Raw genomic sequence first — 23,196 nt, 5'->3', positions numbered from 1 at the left:
TACTTCGCTAGCTAAACGTTTAGCCGCTAGCTCATTCACAGCGTGACTCGTGACAAATAGAGTCCGTCAAAGGAATGGAGTTTCCCATCTCCATTACCAACTTCCTGCCAAATAATGCTCCCCCTATTATACCCGTCTATCCACCTGTACAATGAAGTAATCAAACACATAAGGTGTGTCTTTACAAATATATTAGCTACATAAACATTGCAATGCAGTGTTTATAACTTTAGTGTGAAGTGTGAAGCGCTTTATGTCATACGATTAAATAAACAAGGATACATGCCGTACTTAAAGCCACCAACAGATGGCGCCAGTGTCCAGTGTGCGCATGTCCAGCATTTCACAGTACTGTAGTGAAGTAATAATGTTATTTTCCTTAAACATACTGTATGACATATTTACAGCAAACAGGCAGGTTTGCATCGATGTGAAAAAAAGCTTGTTGAGATATATAGATATAACATGAGAAGAATTATTAGAATATTATTAATTTGTCGATTTATAAACTTTGAATATTTTTAAATGTGTTGTGGATTTTGTGTTTTAAAAGAGGTTCATGTCAGCGAGGAAACTTTATAAAAGTGTTTAGACATTTTATAGCGATAGTTGGAGGGAAAAAGCGGCAGTGATTGGTGATGGGTGTTAATTAGCGTTGCTCTTGTGTGCATGTTTGCGCTAATGTGCTCCACTGCTCTTGGTCGCTCCTCCCGCTCAATGCGCCACTTGGCCGTGCGCGCTCAGACGCGAGCATCCCGCCGGACGACACTCGCTTTTCTTTGTTTTTTTTTTTTCTTCCTCTTGTTCTTTCCGGGAGGAGAGCGTGTCTGCTGCGTGAGGGTATCGTTTCCTTCGGCTCCTCCATGGAATTCTTGCCAGCGGATTTCAAGTTCTCCTAAGTGCGCTTGGACTTTGTAGCTTTTCTTCCAACGAGGCTGTGCGTCGTGCGTCGTCAGAGGACCATGATGATGCTCGCTGGACTTTTTCTTCTGCGTCTTTTAGGTACATTTTGTGTGTTTTTTTTTTTTTTTGTCTGGGTGCGGCGTTCAATTCAAGCATAAAGTCAGGAACTTTCTCGTAGTACTGTTTAAAAGTTGGAGTGTGTGCTTGTAACCGCTGCGTGGAGTGGATGTCTGACACTTAAGTGTGATAATAATGAACATTTGGATGTATTCTGCCTTCAGATGTGCTGTGTTCCGCCGAGGAGGGCGTGCGTAATGGGGGCGGCCGGCTGGACTGCGTGCGCGCCAGCGAGCAGTGCCTGAAGGAGCAGGCGTGCAGCACCAAGTACCGCACCATGAGGCAGTGCGTGGCCGGCGGCAAGGAGACCAACTTCAGCGCCGTGGCTCGCTTGGAGGCGCAGGACGAGTGCCGGAGCGCCGTGGACGCGCTCAAGCAGAGTCCGCTTTACAACTGCCGCTGTAAAAGGGGCATGAAGAAGGAGAAGAACTGCTTGCGCATCTACTGGGGCATCTACCAGACCTTACAAGGTGGGCCTTCACAAATCAAATGTGTGTGTGTGTTTCTGTGTGGGTGTGTGGGTGGTTGAGACTGTTGCTGAGGCACCCCCCCCCCACCTTCTACAACCGAGGCAAAAAAGTCCAAAAGTAGCACATATCTTCATATTTATTAACAGTCCAATTCCATCACAGACGATCACGCCGCTTTTCCTTCAAAATCTGACCCCCCCACACCCATTTGCCGCCATAGTCATACAGAGACGAGACGCCCTTTGACCGTCGCAGTCACTTTCTGCCGACGTAATGGAGCTTGAAGGTTTCTCATCGCTGCCCCAACGCCAAGCGTAAAAGGCCTGACCCTTACAAGAGGAGCAATGTGGGGGCAGTGTGTGTTTCCGTGTGTGTTTCTGTGTGTGTGTGTGTGACGACGGCGGCGGACGCTCAATTCCTAAACTACATCCCCATCCCTGCGAGGCGACTTCCAGTTGTGCAACACAGCCGAGCAAAGCTGCCTAATCAAGCGTGTGGCTGTGGGCCAGCGTGGATATCGACTGACCCAAATCACCATGTCACATGCGGGCCAATGATAAACAACACGGCACAACACGTTCACATGTATGTCCTTTCATCACATGTATGTCCTTTCAACGATACGGTTCATGTTCTGCTTGTCGTTGGCGGCGACATCGGAGTACACGGCGTCTAGAAAAAAAAAAAAAAAACGGTATCAGCACCTCATTTAGGTGCTAAATGAATGTAGACTCAGCATTCCGATATTTCCTTTCAACCCCATTTTGGTTTCTAGGCTTTGATTTTCCAAGTTGGCAATCAAACGGACCCCCCCTGGATGCCACTAGGTATTAAAAGCATAACCCGTCTGCATCGAAATAGGCGCTGGAAGTCATGTGACATCTTGGAGCTTCCAGATATAAGATAGTAATGGTAATGTTTTTATTTCATTTAAACATGCATCAGATTACAATTGAATGCATCACGTAATCAGTTCACAGTTCCACATGTCCGAAAAGAGTAGGAAGAAGCAAAGCTTATTAAATGCTACCACTCCATTTGGTACTTTTACAATCAGCAACTGTTACATTTGTTCACTTCCTGCTTTCTAATATAGTTTAAGTTTTTTTTTTAAGTTTAAGATCGCTATATTCTTGTCCAAATGTGTATGATTTCCTTTTGTAAGCACATGTAAGTCATGTGATATCCCCTGGCGTAGCATTGTGTAAAAAAATAAAAACCTTATTATTATTATTATTATTATTATTATTATTATTATTATTATTATTATTATTATTATTATTATTATTATTATTATTATTATTATTATTATTATTATTGTTAATTTATATAATAATAATAATAATAATAATAAATATTATTATTTTTATTATTTTTTAAATAATTTTTAATAATTAATAATTATTAAAATATTTTTTAATAGTTATTTTTTTATTATTTTTATTATTATTTTTTTATTATATAATAATAATAATAATAATAATAATAATAATAATAATAATAATAATAATAATAATTATTATTATTATTATTATTATTATTATTATTATTATTATTATTATTATTATTATTATTTATAATGCAGGGTTTCCGACGGAGGCTGGCGTTGTTTTTCTAGCTACCTGCCGACCTTAACGCCCCGACAGCAGTGCTCGGTACCCTCCGCAACACATGTTTCACCCCCCCACGCACCCACCCCACCCCAGCCCCCCCCACCAGCAACAGCCCACGTCCTCATTATCCGGGACTTTATTTCATATCAGTGAATTTATGGCTTATTTATCATTATTGAAGCATTTCAATGATTATTCTGGTCAGAAAATATCATTGTAAAATAATATAGTGAAAATATTTTTGGGTAACATTGTGTTTGTTTTGCTAAGTACCGTTTGGGTATTTAAAAAAAAAAAACTACCATTGTTTGAAAATCGCTTTTGTGATCCAGCTCCTGTGCTGTATAAGTCGGTTGTGCTTGTGTTCCTAATGAAGCGACTTGCGAGTACATAGCCTGCGTTTGTAAAATGTTCTGTCCTCCTCACAGGGAATGACTTCCTGGAGGATTCTCCCTACGAGCCCGTCAACAGTCGTCTGTCGGACATATTCCGCCTGGCTCCCATCATAGGTGAGTAAAGCTGAAGACCTCTCACTCTGTCACTTCTTTCCCCGTCCTTCGCCTCCCAGTGATGACCTTGTGGTGGTCACACGTTTGTCGAGAGTTTATCCCACCCCCACCATCATCCCTTTACCTCCTCCGCCTCGTCATGTTGCATGGGGAGTTTGAGTTCCGAGTCTCATCGAGCAGGGATGAGAGGATGATAAAAAGGAGGAAGGTCGCTCCGATGTAAGCTGATTGGTGGTGTGTACTTGAGGAACGCTGCTGTGTGTGTGTGTTTAGTGAGTGAGTGATGCCGATGAACCCTAGATGGCGATATTATTCCCTTCCCCAGCGGGGGCCTGAGACGGCGTGTACACGTCATGGGATGTATATGATCACGCTAAGCACCATGAGAGATGGATTCTGTCAGTCTGCCTCCTTCAGCTCAAACAACAACACAGTTGAATGTCATCTTAAGCGACTGCTGATAGCATGGACGCCATCTTCATGACGCCACGTCACGATGCAACTGGGATACAGTGGTACCGCCTTCCGCAAGGTCAGATAAAAAAAAAAAAACATAGTGAAAATGTACAAAATTTATTTGAAATTATGGATGTCCCATATTGTCGAAAAAAACGATATGGCGATATTGTCCAACACTTAAATTCCAATACTGATTTTTTTTAAGTATCAATTTACATGATCAGGAAAAATCCGATATCTATACTGACTGATTTTTAATTTACAAGGAAAAATGTTTTAGATTCATGAGAAAAACGTTGAAAAACGAGAAAAAAAGCATACATTTACCAGAAAAAAAAGTATAAATTTATGAATATAAGTCATAAATTTGCAAGAAAAAAGTTGTTAATTTACAAGAATTTTTTTTTTTACATTCATGAGAAAAAAAGTCGTAAGTGCGCGAGCAAAACGTCACAAATTTTTGGCGAAAAAAAAAAAATTGTACATTTAGGAGAAAAGGGTCATACATTTAAGAGAAAAAAGTTGTAAATTCACATGAAAAAAGTCATAATTACACAATAAAAAAGGCATACATTTACGAGAAAAAATTTATAAATTTATGAGAATAAGTCATACATTTGCAAGAAAAAAAGTTGTTAATTTACAAGAAAAAAGTTGTTAATTTACAAGAAAAAATGTTTTAGATTCATGAGGAAAAAGTCACAAATTTTTGGCGAAAAAAAAAGTTGTACATTTACGAGAAAAGGGTCATACATTTAAGAGAAAAAAGTTGTAAAGTCACATGAAAAAAGTCATAATTATACAATAAAAAGGCATACATTTACAAAAAAAAATAATTTATGAGAATAAGTAATAAATTTACAAGAAAAAAGTTGTTAATTTACAAGAAAAAAGTTGTTAATTTACAAGGAAAAATGTTTCAGATTCATGAGAAAAACGTTGAAAAACGAGAAAAAAAGCATACATTTAGCAGAAAAAAAATTATAAATTGATGAGAATAAGTCATAAATTTGCAAGAAAAAAGTTGTTAATTTACAAGAATTTTTTTTTTACATTCATGAGAAAAAAAGTCGTAAGTGCACGACAAAAACGTCACAAATTTTTGGCGAAAAAAAACTTGTACATTTACGAGAAAAGAGTCATACATTTAAGAGAAAAAAGTTGTAAATTCACATGAAAAAAGTCATAATTACACATTAAAAAAGGCATACATTTATGAGAAAAAATTAATAAATTTATGAGAATAAGTCATAAATTTGCAAGAAAAAAAGTTGTTAATTTACAAGAAAAAAATTGTTAATTTACAAGAAAAAATGTTTTAGATTCATGTGGAAAAAGTCACAAATTTTGGGCGAAAAAAAAAAGTTGTACATTTACGAGAAAAGGGTCATACATTTAAGAGAAAAAAGTTGTAAAGTCACATGAAAAAAGTCATAATTACACATTAAAAAAGGCATACATTTACGAGAAAAAAATTAATAAATTTATGAGAATAAGTCATAAATTTGCAAGAAAAAAAGTTGTTAAGTTACACGAAAAAAGTTGTTAATTTACAAGAAAAAATGTTTTAGATTCATGAGGAAAAAGTCACAAATTTTTGGCGAAAAAAAAAGTTGTACATTTACGAGAAAAGGGTCATACCTTTAAGAGAAAAAAGTTGTAAAGTCACATTAAAAAAGTCATAATTATACAATAAAAAGGCATACATTTACAAAAAAAAAATAATTTATGAGAATAAGTAATAAATTTACAAGAAAAAAGTTGTTAATTTACAAGAAAAAAGTTGTTAATTTACAAGGAAAAATGTTTCAGATTCATGAGAAAAACGTTGAAAAACGAGAAAAAAAGCATACATTTAGCAGAAAAAAAATTATAAATTGATGAGAATAAGTCATAAATTTGCAAGAAAAAAGTTGTTAATTTACAAGAATTTTTTTTTTACATTCATGAGAAAAAAAGTCGTAAGTGCACGACAAAAACGTCACAAATTTTTGGCGAAAAAAAACTTGTACATTTACGAGAAAAGAGTCATACATTTAAGAGAAAAAAGTTGTAAATTCACATGAAAAAAGTCATAATTACACATTAAAAAAGGCATACATTTATGAGAAAAAATTAATAAATTTATGAGAATAAGTCATAAATTTGCAAGAAAAAAAGTTGTTAATTTACAAGAAAAAAATTGTTAATTTACAAGAAAAAATGTTTTTGATTCATGTGGAAAAAGTCACAAATTTTGGGCGAAAAAAAAAAGTTGTACATTTACGAGAAAAGGGTCATACATTTAAGAGAAAAAAGTTGTAAAGTCACATGAAAAAAGTCATAATTACACATTAAAAAAGGCATACATTTACGAGAAAAAAATTAATAAATTTATGAGAATAAGTCATAAATTTACAAGAAAAAAAGTTGTTAAGTTACACGAAAAAAGTTGTTAATTTACAAGAAAAAAGTTTTAGATTCATGAGGAAAAAGTCACAAATTTTTGGCGAAAAAAAAAAAGTTGTACATTTACGAGAAAAGGGTCATACATTTAAGAGAAAAAAGTTGTAAAGTCACATGAAAAAAGTCATAATTACACAATAAAAAGGCATACATTTACAAAAAAAAATAATTTATGAGAATAAGTAATACATTTACAAGAAAAAAGTTGTTAATTTACAAGAAAAAAGTTGTTAATTTACAAGAAAAAAGTTGTTAATTTACAAGAAAAAAGTTGTTAATTTACAAGGAAAAATGTTTTAGATTCATGAGAAAAACGTTGAAAAACGAGAAAAAAGCATACATTTACCAGAAAAAAAAGTATAAATTTTTGGCGAAAAAAAGGTTGTACATTTACGAGAAAAGGGTCATACATTTAAGCGAAAAAAGTTGTAAATTCATGAGAAAAGAAGTAATAAATATTTCAAGAAAAAAAAAGTACAATTATGGGAGAAACAAGTTATAAATTCATGAAAAAAGTTGGAAATTTTCCGAGAAAAGAAGCCATTGTTGCAAATTGGCAGCCATCTTTTTCCGCCAGTCTGACCCAGAGCAGCTGTGGCTACAAAGTGAGTGAATAATAGACTTTGGGTGTCTGGAAGGCCGCCTATAAATCCAATCAGTTATTCTTATTCCAAGTCACAAATACTTCCATGAGCCAGGCGGCCACCAGGACTGGTAATTCTGTAAATTGAACCAGAGAGCCGCTAATCTCCGGTGGCATTCCTGTGTGGCACGCACTCGCACGAGCACCTGTTCCCCACGACTGGCTCGCGTGCGTCAGTCTGAGATCATCAGGGTGAAATGTTCAATTCCAGACCGGTTTTGGCAGCACGTACACTCATGCCAATTTATTAGCTCCAAATAATATCCATCAAGCTCTTCTTCATGTGGGATGTTTTTCATATCTGTGAGTAATATTCACCTCCAGGAGTCGGTGCTGGTAGTCCTCGGAACGTGTCAGGATTGTTGCAGACATTTAGCACCATGCCGGTCATGGCTGCCAACTCTCTCGTCCTCTTCAAGCCGTCAGACATTTTTTTTTATCTCTATTGTATGCGGCTATGTCTTTCCCACAGGGCTGCAATCTACTTGTGGTAGCAGTTTATTTGTTATTGTTAGTGTGGGGAGGCGTTTCTTGTTATATATGTTATACATTCATTTTATTTATTGCTTTATTATATTTGATGTTATTTTATTTGTTGTTTTTGGTGAAAAAGTGAATGTATGGGAAACTGTGCTATATGTTATCCAAGTCACAAGTTGGCAACTGTAACAAAAGAAGTATCATTGACAACAAAGTAAACAACTCATTTAATACCAACAACGTTTCTATAATTGATACGTCTTGTATGTTAGAGGCCATGATGCAACTCTCCACTCATGGATTTCACCTCAGAGCAATTAAGGACATCGTTCATGGTCTTCTGTTTGTAAACGTATGGTTATTGGGATGTTTTTGTGTTGTTTACGTTGGTATAGTTGTGTAGATATTTGGATGTTTTTGTGTTGTTTACGTTGGTATAGTTGTGTAGATATTTGGATGTTTTTGTGTCGTTTACGTTGGTATAGTTGTGTAGATATTTGGATGTTTTGTGTTGTTTACGTTGGTATAGTTGTGTAGATATTGGGATGTTTATGTATTGTTTACGTTGGTATAGTTGTGTAGATATTTTGGTGTTTTTTGTGTTGTTTACGTTGGTATAGTTGTGTAGATATTTGGATGTTTTTGTGTAGTTTAAGTTACTATAGTTGTGTAGATATTTGGATGTTTTTGTGTTGTTTACGTTGGTATAGTTGTGTAGATATTTGGATGTATTTGTGTTGTTTATGTTGGTATAGTTGTGTAGATATTTGGATGTTTTTGTGTTGTTTACGTTGGTATAGTTGTGTAGATATTTGGATGTTTTTGTGTTGTTAGGTTGGTATAGTTGTGTAGATATTTGGACGTTTGTGTTGTTTACGTTGGTATAGTTGTGTAGATATTTGGACGTTTGTGTTGTTTATGTTGGTATAGTTGTGTAGATATTTGGATGTATTTGTGTTGTTTATGTTGGTACAGTTGTGTAGATATTTGGATGTTATGTGTTGTTTAGGTTGGTATAGTTGTGTAGATATTTGGATGTTTTGTGTTGTTTACGTTGGTATAGTTGTGTAGATATTTTGGTGTTTTTTTGTGTTGTTTACGTTGGTATAGTTGTGTAGATATTTTGGTGTTTTTTGTGTTGTTTACTTTGGTATAGTTGTGTAGATATTGGGATGTTTTTTGTGTTGTTTATATTGGTATATTTGTGTAGATATTGGGATGTTTTTGTGTTGTTTACGTTGGTATAGTTGTGTAGATATTTGGATGTTTTATGTTGTTTACGTTGGTATAGTTGTGTAGATATTTGGATGTTTTTGTGTTGTTTACGTTGGTATAGTTGTGTAGATATTTGGATGTTTTTGTGTTGTTTACGTTGGTATAGTTGTGTAGATATTTGGATGTTTTTGTGTTGTTTACGTTGGTATAGTTGTGTAGATATTTGGATGTTTTTTGTGTTGTTTAAGTTAGTATAGTGGTGTAGATATTGGATGTATTTGTGTTGTTTACGTTGGTATAGTTGTGTAGATATTTGGATGTTTTTGTGTTGTTTACGTTGGTATAGTTGTGTAGATATTTGGATGTTTTTGTGTTGTTTACGTTGGTATAGTTGTGTAGATATTTGGATGTTTTTGTGTTGTTAGGTTGGTATAGTTGTGTAGATATTTGGACGTTTGTGTTGTTTACGTTGGTATAGTTGTGTAGATATTTGGACGTTTGTGTTGTTTATGTTGGTATAGTTGTGTAGATATTTGGATGTATTTGTGTTGTTTATGTTGGTACAGTTGTGTAGATATTTGGATGTTATGTGTTGTTTAGGTTGGTATAGTTGTGTAGATATTTGGATGTTTTGTGTTGTTTACGTTGGTATAGTTGTGTAGATATTTTGGTGTTTTTTTGTGTTGTTTACGTTGGTATAGTTGTGTAGATATTTGGATGTTTTTTGTGTTGTTTACGTTGGTATAGTTGTGTAGATATTTGGATGTTTTTGTGTTGTTTACGTTGGTATAGTTGTGTAGATATTTGGATGTTTTTGTGTTGTTTACGTTGGTATAGTTGTGTAGATATTTGGATGTTTTTGTGTTGTTTACGTTGGTATAGTTGTGTAGATATTTGGATGTTTTTTGTGTTGTTTAAGTTAGTATAGTGGTGTAGATATTGGATGTATTTGTGTTGTTTACGTTGGTATAGTTGTGTAGATATTTGGATGTTTTTGTGTTGTTTACGTTGGTATAGTTGTGTAGATATTTGGATGTTTTTGTGTTGTTTACGTTGGTATAGTTGTGTAGATATTTGGATGTTTTTGTGTCGTTTACGTTGGTATAGTTGTGTAGATATTTGGATGTTTTTGTGTTGTTTACGTTGGTATAGTTGTGTAGATATTTGGATGTTTTTGTGTTGTTTACGTTGGTATAGTTGTGTAGATATTTGGATGTTTTGTGTTGTTTACGTTGGTATAGTTGTGTAGCTATTGGGATGTTTTTGTGTTTTTTACGTTTGTGTAGTTGTATCAATATTTGGATGCTTTTGTGTTGTTTACGTTGGTATAGTTGTGTAGATATTTGGATGTTTTTGTGTTGTTAGGTTGGTATAGTTGTGTAGATATTTGGACGTTTGTGTTGTTTACGTTGGTATAGTTGTGTAGATATTTGGACGTTTGTGTTGTTTATGTTGGTATAGTTGTGTAGATATTTGGATGTATTTGTGTTGTTTATGTTGGTACAGTTGTGTAGATATTTGGATGTTATGTGTTGTTTAGGTTGGTATAGTTGTGTAGATATTTGGATGTTTTGTGTTGTTTACGTTGGTATAGTTGTGTAGATATTTTGGTGTTTTTTTGTGTTGTTTACGTTGGTATAGTTGTGTAGATATTTGGATGTTTTTTGTGTTGTTTACGTTGGTATAGTTGTGTAGATATTTGGATGTTTTTGTGTTGTTTACGTTGGTATAGTTGTGTAGATATTTGGATGTTTTTGTGTTGTTTACGTTGGTATAGTTGTGTAGATATTTGGATGTTTTTGTGTTGTTTACGTTGGTATAGTTGTGTAGATATTTGGATGTTTTTTGTGTTGTTTAAGTTAGTATAGTGGTGTAGATATTGGATGTATTTGTGTTGTTTACGTTGGTATAGTTGTGTAGATATTTGGATGTTTTTGTGTTGTTTACGTTGGTATAGTTGTGTAGATATTTGGATGTTTTTGTGTTGTTTACGTTGGTATAGTTGTGTAGATATTTGGATGTTTTTGTGTCGTTTACGTTGGTATAGTTGTGTAGATATTTGGATGTTTTTGTGTTGTTTACGTTGGTATAGTTGTGTAGATATTTGGATGTTTTTGTGTTGTTTACGTTGGTATAGTTGTGTAGATATTTGGATGTTTTGTGTTGTTTACGTTGGTATAGTTGTGTAGCTATTGGGATGTTTTTGTGTTTTTTACGTTTGTGTAGTTGTATCAATATTTGGATGCTTTTGTGTTGTTTACGTTGGTATAGTTGTGTAGATATTTGGATGTTTTTGTGTTGTTAGGTTGGTATAGTTGTGTAGATATTTGGACGTTTGTGTTGTTTACGTTGGTATAGTTGTGTAGATATTTGGACGTTTGTGTTGTTTATGTTGGTATAGTTGTGTCGATATTTGGATGTATTTGTGTCGTTTACGTTTGTATAGTTGTATCAACATTTGGTTGTGTTGTTGGATTGGTATAGTTGTGTAGATATGTGGATGCCAACACAGGCAAGTAATAATAAAGGCAAGTAATAAAGTCAATAATATTAACTAAGGGCAATAATTTGTCGGCTAATTATCGTCCAGCAAAGTTTGCTATGCTAACAGACCTACGTGCATCTTTAGTGTGTATTTTTCTGCGTTTGTTGCCAGCAACTCATACAGTGGTTTGTACAGATAATAAATGAATAGTACTGCTAGTCAATCGTATATGAAAATAAATAAGTCCGCTTGAAGGCGTATTGATCGGCCAACATCATCCCAATCAATCAATGACCTCACCCCGACGTCCTGATTCTCCCAGTGAATGATTTGACATCATGATGGCCGAGTTTGATGTTAAAGTAAGACTAAAAGAAACATAATGGGCTCGCTGGGCGGCAGCCAAACCTGCGGGCAGAACAGGAACATTAACTTCCTCCCAGGAATATTCCGACAACCTCGCTGTCGCGCTCATCGTCACCTTTGGGAAAAATAATCATCTTTAGCCACCTTGGAAGAAACTTCTTGGAGTATACTTGTGTATACTTGTGTATAGTACTTGTGTATACTTGTGTGGTGGAATTTAGATTCATGAGCAAAAAAAGTCATAAGTGCACGAAAAAAACGTCAGAAATTTTTGGTGAAAAAAAAAAGTTGTACATTTACGAGAAAAGGGTCATACATTTCAGAGAAAAAAGTTGTAAATATACGAGAAAAGAAGTAATCAATTTACAGGAAAAAAAAAAGTTGCATAAATACGAAAAGAAAAAAAGTTGTAAATTTATGAGAATAAAGTCATAACTGTACAAGACAAAAAAGTCAAAAAATTGATGAGGAAAAAAAATCATAAATTTAAGAGAAAAAAAGTAATTCATTTACAAAAACATAGGTCATAAATTTACAAGAAAAGATGTAAATTCACGAGACAAAGGTCATCAATTTACAAGAAAAAAAACTTGTATAAATATGAGAGAAAAAAGTTGTAAATTCATAAAAAAGTCATAATTATACAATAAAAAAGGCATACATTTACCAGAAAAAAATTGTAAATTCATGAGAAAAAGTCATAAATTTGCAAGAAAAAAGTTGTTAATTTACAAGATTTTTTTTTTTTACATTCATGAGAAAAAAAGTCGTAAGTGCACGAGAAAAAACGTCACAAATTTTTGGCGAAAAAAAAAAACGTGTACATTTACGAGAAAAAGGTCATACATTTAAGAGAAAAAAGTTGTAAATTCACATGAAAAAAGTCATAATTACACAATAAAAAAGGCATACATTTACAAGAAAAAATTTATAAATTCATGAGAATAAGTCATAAATTTGCAAGAAAAAAGTTGTTAATTTATAAGAAAAAATGTTTTAGATTCATGAGAAAAACATCACAAATTTTTTTTGCGAAAAAAAAGTTGTACATTTACGAGAAAAGGGTCATTCATTTAAGAGAAAAAAGTTGTAAATTGACATGAAAAAAGTCATAATTACATAATAAAAAAGGCATACATTTACCAGAAAAAAAATATAAATTTATGAGAATAAGTCATAAATTTGCAAGAAAAAAGTTGTTAATTTACAAGAAAACATTTTTTTACATTCATGAGAAAAAAAGTCATAAGTGCACGAGAGAAACGTCAGAAATTTTTTGGCGAAAAAAAAACTTGTACATTTACGAGAAAAGGGTCATACATTCAAGAGAAAAAAGTTGTAAATTTACGAGAAAAGAAGTAATCAATTTACATGAAAAAAAAGTTGCATAAATACGAAAAGAAAAAAGTTGTAAATTTATGAGAATAAAGTCCTAAATGTACAAGACAAAAAGTTGAAAATTCACGAGAAAAAAAGTCAAGAAAAGCCGTAAATTTACGAGACAAAGGTCATCAATTTACAAGAAAAAAAGTTGTATAAATATGAGAGAAAAAAAGTTGTAAATTCACATGAAAAAAGTCATAATTACACAATAAAAAAGGCATACATTTACCAGAACAAATTTATAAATTCATGAGAATAAGTCATACATTTGCAAGAAAAAAATTAATTTACAAGAAAACATTTTTTACATTGATGAGAAAAAAGTCGTAAATGCACGAGAAAAACGTCAGAAATTTTTGGCGAAAAAAAACCATGTACATTTTACGAGAAAAGGGTCATACATTCAAGAGAAAAAAGTTGTAAATTTACGAGAAAAAAAGTAATCAATTTACATGGAAAAAAAAGTTGCATAAATAAGAAAAGAAAAAAGTTGTAAATTTATGAGAATAAAGTCCTAAATGTACAAGACAAAAAGTCGAAAATTCACGAGAAAAAAAGTCATAAATTTAAGAGAAAAAAAATCATTCATTTACAAGAAAAGCCGTAAATTTACGAGACAAAGGTCATCAATTTACAAGAAAATAATTTGTATAAATATGAGAGAAAAAAAGTTGTAAATTCATAAAAAAGTTATAATTATACAATAAAAAAGGCATACATTCACCAGAAAAATATTGTAAATTCATGAGAAAAAGTCATAAATTTGCAAGAAAAAAGTTGTTAATTTACAAGATTTTTTTTTTTACATTCATGAGAAAAAAAGTCGTAAGTGCACGAGAAAAAAACGTCACAAATTTTTGGCGAAAAAAAAAAACTTGTACATTTACGAGAAAAGGGTCATACATTTAAGAGAAAAAAGTTGTAAATTCGCATGAAAAAAGTCATAATTACACAATAAAAAAGGCATACATTTACCAGAAAAAAATTATAAATAAGTCATAAATTTGAAAGAAAAAAGTTGTTAATTTACAAGAATTTTTTTTTTACATTCATGAGAAAAACGTCACAATTTTTTTGGCGTTTGGATTAGCATCAATCCAGATGTTCTTTCTCCAGTTGGGGCAATTTACTCTCCAACCTGCATGTTTGACAGTTGGAATTCCAAACTGCTCTCCATTTTTTTTTTTTTTTTCCCGTTTTGCCGTGTCTTTAAGTCTGTTTGTCTCGCACCCGCTCCTTAATCTGCGTCCTCCTCCCTGTTGGCTGGCTGAGCATCACCCACTCAGCGCTCCTCAGCTTCCATGTGTCGACACTTCAAACACATCTCGTACTCATCGGCTTCCCCCGACGCGACGCGTGGAAACATCTGTTAGCGCCGCGTACCGCTGTCGAGGCCGTCCGTGTCCAGCCCCTCACGACCGCCGGCCGCAGTGGAAGTCTTTCTCATTATGGACTGGCAGTAGAGTGGCTCCTGCTGTGTGTGTGTATGTGTGTGTTTGTGTACGAGAGATAAAGACAGCAGGGAAATGCGGAGGAGTTCCGGATGTAGAAACAGGATTTATTTTGCCGTGAAGGAGCATCTTGCTTGATCTTCCTGCCCTTTTTTTTTATTCCCAGTTGGCTGACTGACATCACGTACGTTTGACGTACGCGTTGCTTCATGGAGGCTGAATCGTCTCACTCGTAGTTTCGACCCGGATGGGATGGACTAGGCCTGTCACCATAGCATACATGATAATAGATATATAGTATAATAGATATATTTAATGATAATAACACCGCATCAATAACAATGAACTTGAATTTCACCAGCATCACAAACAGTCATAATATTTTGGATTTTCAATTAGTGCTACTATCATACGACGGACGATTAGGCCACAAAAAAATAAATAAATAACGCTGAGATTTAAAAAAAAAAAAAAGTCATACATTCACAAAACAAAAAGTTTTTATATTTACAAGAAAAATGTCATAAATGTACAACTTTTTTTTACAAGAAAACATTTATGACTTTTTTTCTTGTAAAAAAAAAAGTAGTACCAAATATACGAGACAAAAGTTGTAAATTGACAAGAAAAAAGTTGTATAATTACGAAAGAAAATAGTTGTACATTTACAAGAAAATAAGTAATCAATTTACAGGAAAAAAGTTGGATAATTACAAGAGGAAAAATGTTTTTTTATTCATGAGAATAAAGGCAAAAAGTCATACATTTATGAGAAAAACAATATAAATTTACAAGAAGAACCTTATGAATTCACAAGAAAAAAAGTCATAAATTTATGAGAAAAAAGTTATGAATTCACGAGAAAAAAAAGTCATAAATTTAAGAGAAAAAATTTCGTACATTTACGAGACAAAGGTCATCAATTTACAAGAACAAAAGTTGTATAAATATGAGAGAAAAAAAGTTATAAATTCATGTGAAAAAAGTCATAAATACACAATAAAAAAGCCATACATTTACAAGAAAAAATTCATTAATTTATAAGAATAAGTCATATATTTACGAGAAAAAGTTGATAATTTACGAGCAAAATGTCCTAAATTCACGAGAAAAAAAGTTGTAAGTGTATGAGAAAAACATCACAAATCTTTGAGGAAAACATTTTGTAAGTTTACGAGAAAAGAAGTCATCAATTTTTCAAGAAAAAAAGTTGTATAATTATGGGAGAAAAAAGTTATGAATTCATGAAAAAAGGTGGAAATTTTTTCGAGAAAATAAGTCATAAATTTACATAAAAAGTTGTTATAAAATGTCCCTTATTTTTTATTATTTATGTTTATTTATTTTTTAAATTTTTATTATTTATTTTAAAATAATTTGCATTTATTTTTCAGAAAATGTTCTTTATTTTCTGAAGAAATGTCCCGTACTTTCCACAAAATATCCTTTATTTTTTAAATATTTTTTGTAAAATTTTGCATATTTTCTTTTTCAGAAATGTTCCCTTATTTCCTGTTATTGTTTGGTAACTGTACCTAATTAAGGTGAGCCCCCCCCCCCACCATAATGATTTTTATTTTCCAGAAAAAGTTCTTTATTTTTTTAAGAAATTTCCTGTACTTTCCACAAAATATCCTTTATTTTCTTTTATTTTCCGGAAAATTTTGCATATTTTATTTTTCAGAAATGTTCCCTTATTTCCGGTTATTGTTTGGCAACTGTAATTAAGGTGAGACCCACCCCCCCCACCCCCCCCCCCAACACCACCACCATAATGAATTTTATTTTTCAGTAAATGTTCTTCATTTTCTGAAGAAATGTCCCATACTTTCCACAAAATATCCTTTATTTTCCGGAAAATTTTGCATATTTTATTTTTCAGAAATGTTCCCTTATTTCCGGTTATTGTTTGGCAACCCCCCCCCCCCCACCACCATAATGATTTCCCATAGAAGCATCATCATCTCTATATGTTGACTGAGTCAATTCCTTGTAGTGGCCATGACATCATCCAGACTCCAGATCCGTGTCGTGGGGGCAGCACTCTCAGTCGGGAAGCCAAGATTTCCCGGTCTCCCTCCCCCCCCATTCCACTTCCACTAAGGGGACAGCACCATGTTCTGGGGCTTCCTCCCACCATGAGTTTCCCCCAAATGCTTCTACTCTCTTGAGTCCATAAACCCGGAACGTATGCTTGAGGGTGCGGAGGTCTGATATCGCCGTCATTCCGAGTTGTCCATTTTCCTTTTGCTTCGGAATAATCCGTATTAAGCAGATGTGAACCTAAGTTGGAACGACACTAGAGACTGGAAAATGGAACATCCGGCATCCGTCATCCTTTATCTATCCTGATGCCTTTTTACACTGGTGTCGACATTCAGGTGTTCTCCAGCACCGAGTGAACGTGGATGTCAGGAAACACTCCCATCACAGCTGGGATAGGCTCCAGCATACACCCACAATTTACTCAGTTTTCCATCCATCCGTTTTCTATGCCGCTTATCCTCACGAGTGTCACGGGTAGGCTGGAGACTATCCCAACAAGTCGGCAATGAAGAATTGGAACTCCACGCAGAGATAGCCGAGGGTGGAATCGAACTCTGGTCTTCTAGCTGCGTGGCCTGCGCGCTAACCACATCATTTATTGGTTATTTATGATGCAAGCTGACTCACATAAAGGAAGTATAGGAATGGGATTAGTTTCATGGATCATCAGAATTCCTACCGGATTGAAAGGCGGTGGTCAGACAGGCTCCTCCCACTTCCACGGTGCGTGGCCGTTACAAAGTTCGTCCACACGGAGATAGCCGAGGTTGGAATCGAACTCTGGTCTTCTAGCTGCGTGGCCTGCGCGCTAACCACATCATTTATTGGTTATTTATGATCCAAGGTGACTCACTTAAGGAAGTATAGGAATGGGATTAGTTCCATGGATCATCAGAATTCCAATCGGATTGAAAGGCGATGGTTAGACAGGCTCCTCCCCCTTCCACGGTGAAAGTTCGTCCACACAGAGATGGCGGAGGTTGGAATCGAACTCCGGTGTCCTGGCTGCGTGTCGACACAGAGATGGCCGAGGTTGGAATCGAACTCTGGTCTTCTAGCTGCGTGGCCTGTGCGCTAACCACATTATTTATATATTTGATGACTAAATAATTCCATCTTGTATTCTTTATGATCCAAGGTGACTCACACAAAGGAAGTGGGATTAGTTCCATGGATCATCAGAATTCCAACCGGATTGAAAGTGGGTGGTCAAACAGGCTCCTCCCCACTTCCACGGTGCGTGGCCGTTACAAAGTTGGTCTTGTTTCAGGATCCCATCACCAGCAGAGTTTGTTTCGCCTCCTCCGGGCGTCTAATCGATACCGCGCCGTGTTAGATTGGAAACTTGAGGCCGCATCTACAAGAATCTATCGATTTATTATTTTTTTTTTTTTCCTCTGCCGTGGAAGCATCAGAAGCGTTATCCCTCAGCGAAGCCCGTGATGGACGCCGCCCAGCCTCTGATCCCGTTGCTGGCAGCGGAGTAGGATGCAGCCTGCTGGGGATTTGCTTTGGCTGACCTCGTCTCCTTTCCGCCGTGTTGAATTGTGGCGTACGGCGGCTCAGAGCCGATACGGGAAGCGTCAGCAGATTCCCACTTAGATGCAGCTGTCGGATAATGGAATGGATTGAAGTTGCTGCTGGTTTGGAAGCACACCAGACAGCGTCTTGATGGGCATCAACCGCTCGTTTACATTTCATTTATCTAATGAAGGCCGCAGGGCTGCACGGCGGTCGAGTGGTTAGCATGCGTGGGTTTTCTCCGGGTACTCCGGTTTCCTCCCACATTCCAAAAACATGCTAGGTTAATTAGCGACTCCAAATTGTCCATAGGTATGAATGTGAGTGTGAATGGTTGTTTGTCTATATGTGCCCTGGGATTAGCTGGCCACCAGTCCAGGGTCTACCCCGTCTCTCGCCCGAAGACAGCTGGGATAGGCTCCAGCGCGACCCTCGTGAGGATAAGCAGTAGAAAATGAATAAATGAATGAGTTCTCCTCCTATTTTGTGTGGAAGTGGTAACTTTTTGCCTTCTTATTTTGTCTTTCCCCACCCTCGGCCATCTCTGTGTGGAGTTTGCATGTTCTCCCCGTGCATGCGTGGGTTTTCTCCGGGTACTCCGGTTTTCCTCTTACATTCCAAAAAGCATGCTAGGTTAATTAGCGACTCCAAATTGTCCATAGGTATGAATGTGAGTGTGAATGGTTGTTTGTCTATATGTGCCCTGTGATTGGCTGGTGACTAGTCCAGGGTTTACCCCGCCTCTCGCCCGAAGACAGCTGGGATAGCCTCCAGCAACCCCCCCCCCCCTCGCGACCCTCGTGAGGAAAAGCGGTAGAAAATGAATAAATGAATGAGTTCTCCTCCTATTTTGTGTGGAAGTGGTAACTTTTTGCCTTCTTATTTTGTCTTTCCCCACCCTCAGCCATCTCTGTGTGGAGTTTGCATGTTCTCCCCGCGCATGCGTGGGTTTTCTCCGGGTACTCCGGTTTCCTCCAACATTCCAAAAACATGCTAGGTTAATTAGCGACTCCAAAATTGTTCATACGTATGAATGTGAGTGTGAATGGTTGTTTGTCTCTCGCCCGAAGACAGCTGGGATAGGCTCCAGCTCCCCCCGCGATGAATGAATGAATGAATAATGAAGGCCTGGTGCGTCTTTTACACATCGCAAAGACCGTGCAGGAACGCAAATCCGGTCGTGAGTGACCCTAAAGTCTTATCTCTGTTGCCATGGAGATGTTGACTGCAGCCAGGAAGGGAGCAATGCACCGTGCCCACAAATGTATTGCCGATGCAACATATTAAAAGAGCATTAACAAGCACGTCGGCGCCAATTTATGCTCCGAAAAAAACATCCCCATCAGTGGTTGGAATTGGATATTGCTGTGCCGTGTGGCTTCCTTCACGCGTTTTGTGGCAATATCAGGGATCTTGTGCAACGGGAGTCAATATTTTCTTAAGCAAATGATTCCATGTAAGAAATAAAGATGAAAGAGGGCAAGGGAGTTGATGTAGAACTTACTGTCACGAGCGTGTGGGTGGCAGGAGCCTTCACTGACACTTTTGAGTAGCGTCACCCAAGTCTGGCACGGTGAACCAGCACCTTTCCATGGTGCATGGGAGGATATACGCCACATTTACATCTACAGACCAAAAAGGCCCATTCTGATTTTGAGTATCACGCCGAATCTTTCTTATTAGTGGGGCTGTCAAACATGGCGCACTAAGGCTGCTAACTCATTAATGTCATTAATTGCATCCACGTTTTTAGCATCATTAATGCATATGCATCACATCAAGCCACATCTCTGTTATGACGACAGACGGCAGCACAATACAGTCAGACGGTCTGCCCCTCTTTTAGAACTTTACTCTGACCTGACGAAAAATCTGTTTACCAACTTCTATATATGTATTTTAACATTAGAGCTCTCTAGACTTTAAATAACACCCCTATAGTCACATTTACACGCCTATTACTAAATATAGTAGACATAATAACAGAAAACAGCACATATATGACATGGAAAATCTGTTTACCACCTTGTAAATATGTTTTTTTTTATATTATTAGAGCCCTCTAGACTTAAAATAGCACCCCTATAGTCACATTTACACGCCTATTACTAAATATAGTAGAAATAATAGCAATAAAGAAGACATATATAACATGGAAAACCTGTTTACCACCTTGTAAATATGTTTGTTTAACATAATTAGAGCCCTCTAGACATAAAATAACACCCCTATAGTCACCTTTACACTCCTATTTCCAAATGTAATTGACATAATAACAAACATAAGACATATATGACATAAAAAACCTGTTCACCACCTTATAAATATACTTTTTAAAAACATTGTTAGAGCCCTCTAGACATAAAATAACACCCCTATAGTCACCTTTACACTCCAATTTCCAAATGTAGTGGACTTAATAACAGAACGCAAGACATATATGACATAGAAAACCTGTTTACCACCTTATAAATATACTTTTTTTAAATTGTTAGAGCCCTCTAGACATAAAATAACACCCCTATAGTCACCTTTACACTCCAATTTCCAAATGTAGTGGACTTAATAACAAAACGCAAGACATATATGACATAGAAAACCTGTTTACCACCTTATAAATATACTTTTTTTTAATGGTCAGAGCCCTCTAGGCATAAAATAACACCCCTATAGTCACCTTTACACTCCTATTTCCAAATGCAGTGGACATAATAACAAAACATAAAACACATTTGACATAGAAAACCTGTTTACCACCTTATAAATATACTTTTTGAAAACATTGTTAGAGCCTTCTTGACATAAAATAGCACCCCTATAGTCACCTTTACACTCCCATTACCAAATATAGTTATATAGTTAATCAGGGACAACAAGACATATGAAAAATAATACAGACATGTTGGGAGAAATCCGTGTTGTTGTTTCTTTTATATACTTCCTGTTGTGTACAGTACTATGCAACTGTGCCATCAGTGTAAACATTACTGACACCTAGTGACCAGTGCAAAATACTACATACATATAATCACAATGTTTTTGAATGTGTGTTCTGAATGCCCAAATTCTATTTTAGTCCTTTTGCTTGAAAAGACTTCATTTAGGCCAAAAAATATGTAACATTTTCTTAAAAATGCATATTTTTAGAGTAATAATAGGCTGAATTGAACCATGAGAGTTCATTGAAGTATATTAGAAAATCCCTGCAAGGTAATTGCAAGGTATTAGTGCATCTCTTGTTTGCACTAAATGGAAAGATAAACCTTTTCAGGACCGAAAGAGACATTTTTGTCATGTCTGAGCCGTCTTGTAGGAATATTTAATTCCACCCCCAAAGAAGGTCAAAGGCTTTTTTTAATTATTTCCCCCACGGAGTCACCCGTCAGGTAACTTCATCATTCATCACGCTGCGCCGCAATCCACGCACCCAGCCGTTGGCCTTCCGCCCGTCAGGTCAGCCGTCCGGACCGCCGTCCGGACCGCCGGCTGCCTCACCGCGGGCCAAGAGAATCATTTAGTCAAAACGCGACCAGGTTTGAGCCCCTCTGAGAGCCCTTTTATTGGATGTGAGGTGGCGCGGTGATTCGTCATCGTTAATAAAACGCGGCTGACAGCTCAAATCAGCAGGAGGGAGCCCGGCGCCAGGTCTGCTACCCGCCGTCACTTGACGCCGCATGCAAATACGCGCAATTAACTTTTCACAGCCGCTGACGGCAGTTTTGGCGAAACCCGAGAAGACATTACGCTCATGCGGCAAAGTTGAGTGTAGTCCGGTGGCAAACACGCACGACCTCCTTGCCGCATGTGGAGACGCCGGTAAGCAAAGCAAACGCCATTTTTTTTTTTTTTTGCCATTATGCTGCATTTGCATCATTCATGCCTTCGATAAAAATTGGACTTTTCCGTGTTTTGCGCCTAATGACTGACCGTCGGCAGGTGCGTAACGTCGGTGTCAGGCTTGTGGTGTAAACTGTCAGCTGAACAGTCGGCTGCCGGGATTAAACTGTCAGGCTTTTGAGGCTCGTGCCGTTAATAGAATTCCCTCCTCCAGCAAAGGGAAGTGGACGTTATTCTTTCACTTAGCAGATTTGGGAAGTTTGTGCATTTCTGAGGATGCATTTCTGGACAATTCCTTCGATTCCATTTGATTCTTTCCCAAATGATTTTAGCAGCTTTTTCAATCAGCCAATCACAGGGCACATATAGACAAACAACCATTCACACTCACTGTTCATGCAACAAAAACAGAGGGCCAAGGCCCTGTCCAAACTACATAGACAGAAGTACACAACACATCAAACAACAGAAGAAGAAAGAACGCATGTGCATAAGATCCCTCATATTACAGATGTGTCATGGGCGATACAGATGTGGCATAGTCGAGACGGAGTTGCCATAGCCGATATGGTCTTGGCATGGCCAATACAGATGTGGCATGGTTGATGTGGACGTGCCATGGCCAAAACAGATGTGGCATGGTAGAGTGGGACGTGCCATGGCTGATACGGACATGCCATGGCCAATACAGACGTGCCATGGTAGAATGGGACGTGCCATGGCTGATACGGACATGCCATGGCCGATACAGACATGGCATGGTTGATATGAACGTGCCATGGCCAATATGGACGTGGCGTGGCCAATACAGACGTGGCATTGCCAATACAGACGTGGCATGGCCGATACAGACGTGGCATGGTCGAGACAGACGTGCCATGACCAATATGGACGTGACATGGCCGATACGGACCTGGCTTGGCCAATATAGACGTGGCATGGTCGAGACGGACGTGCCATGGCCAATACAGACGTGGCATGGTAGAGTTGGACGTGCAATGGCTGATACGGACTTATCATGGCCGATACAGACGTGGCATGGTGGAGTGGGACGCGCCATGGCTGATACGGACGCGCCATGGCTGATACGGACATGCCATGGCCGATACAGACGTGGCATGGTTGAGATGAACGTGACATGGCCAATACGGACGTGACATGGCCGATACGGACCTGGCATGGTTGATGTGGACATGCCATGGTTGATGTGGACGGGCCATGGCCAATATTGACATGGCATGGCCGAGACGGAC

General features: G+C 36.8%; 1 protein-coding gene across 2 annotated transcripts in view; it reads left to right on the top strand.

Moving 5' to 3' along the window:
* Positions 1 to 325: 325 nt before the first annotated feature.
* Positions 326 to 23,196, top strand: part of gfra1a (gdnf family receptor alpha 1a) — a 201,748-nt gene continuing 178,877 nt past the window's right edge. Inside the window, exons 1-3 of one of the 2 annotated variants that reach the window (XM_058057941.2) lie at positions 326 to 1,002; positions 1,185 to 1,490; positions 3,532 to 3,612. In XM_058057941.2, coding sequence (XP_057913924.2) covers positions 963 to 1,002; positions 1,185 to 1,490; positions 3,532 to 3,612 — 427 coding nt within the window. In that variant the 5' untranslated portion in view covers positions 326 to 962. The remainder of the gene's footprint in view (positions 1,003 to 1,184; positions 1,491 to 3,531; positions 3,613 to 23,196) is intronic. The other variant, XM_058057948.2, reaches the window with a different exon arrangement.

This window comes from Doryrhamphus excisus, linkage group LG10 (assembly GCF_037039965.1).
Source record: "Doryrhamphus excisus strain RoL-2023G ecotype Guam linkage group LG10, RoL_Dexc_Guam_v1.1, whole genome shotgun sequence".
Lineage (NCBI taxonomy): Eukaryota > Metazoa > Chordata > Actinopteri > Syngnathiformes > Syngnathidae > Doryrhamphus > Doryrhamphus excisus.
The sequence above is the reverse complement of the archived record's forward strand: the minus strand, read 5'-3'. Positions and strand labels throughout refer to the sequence as shown.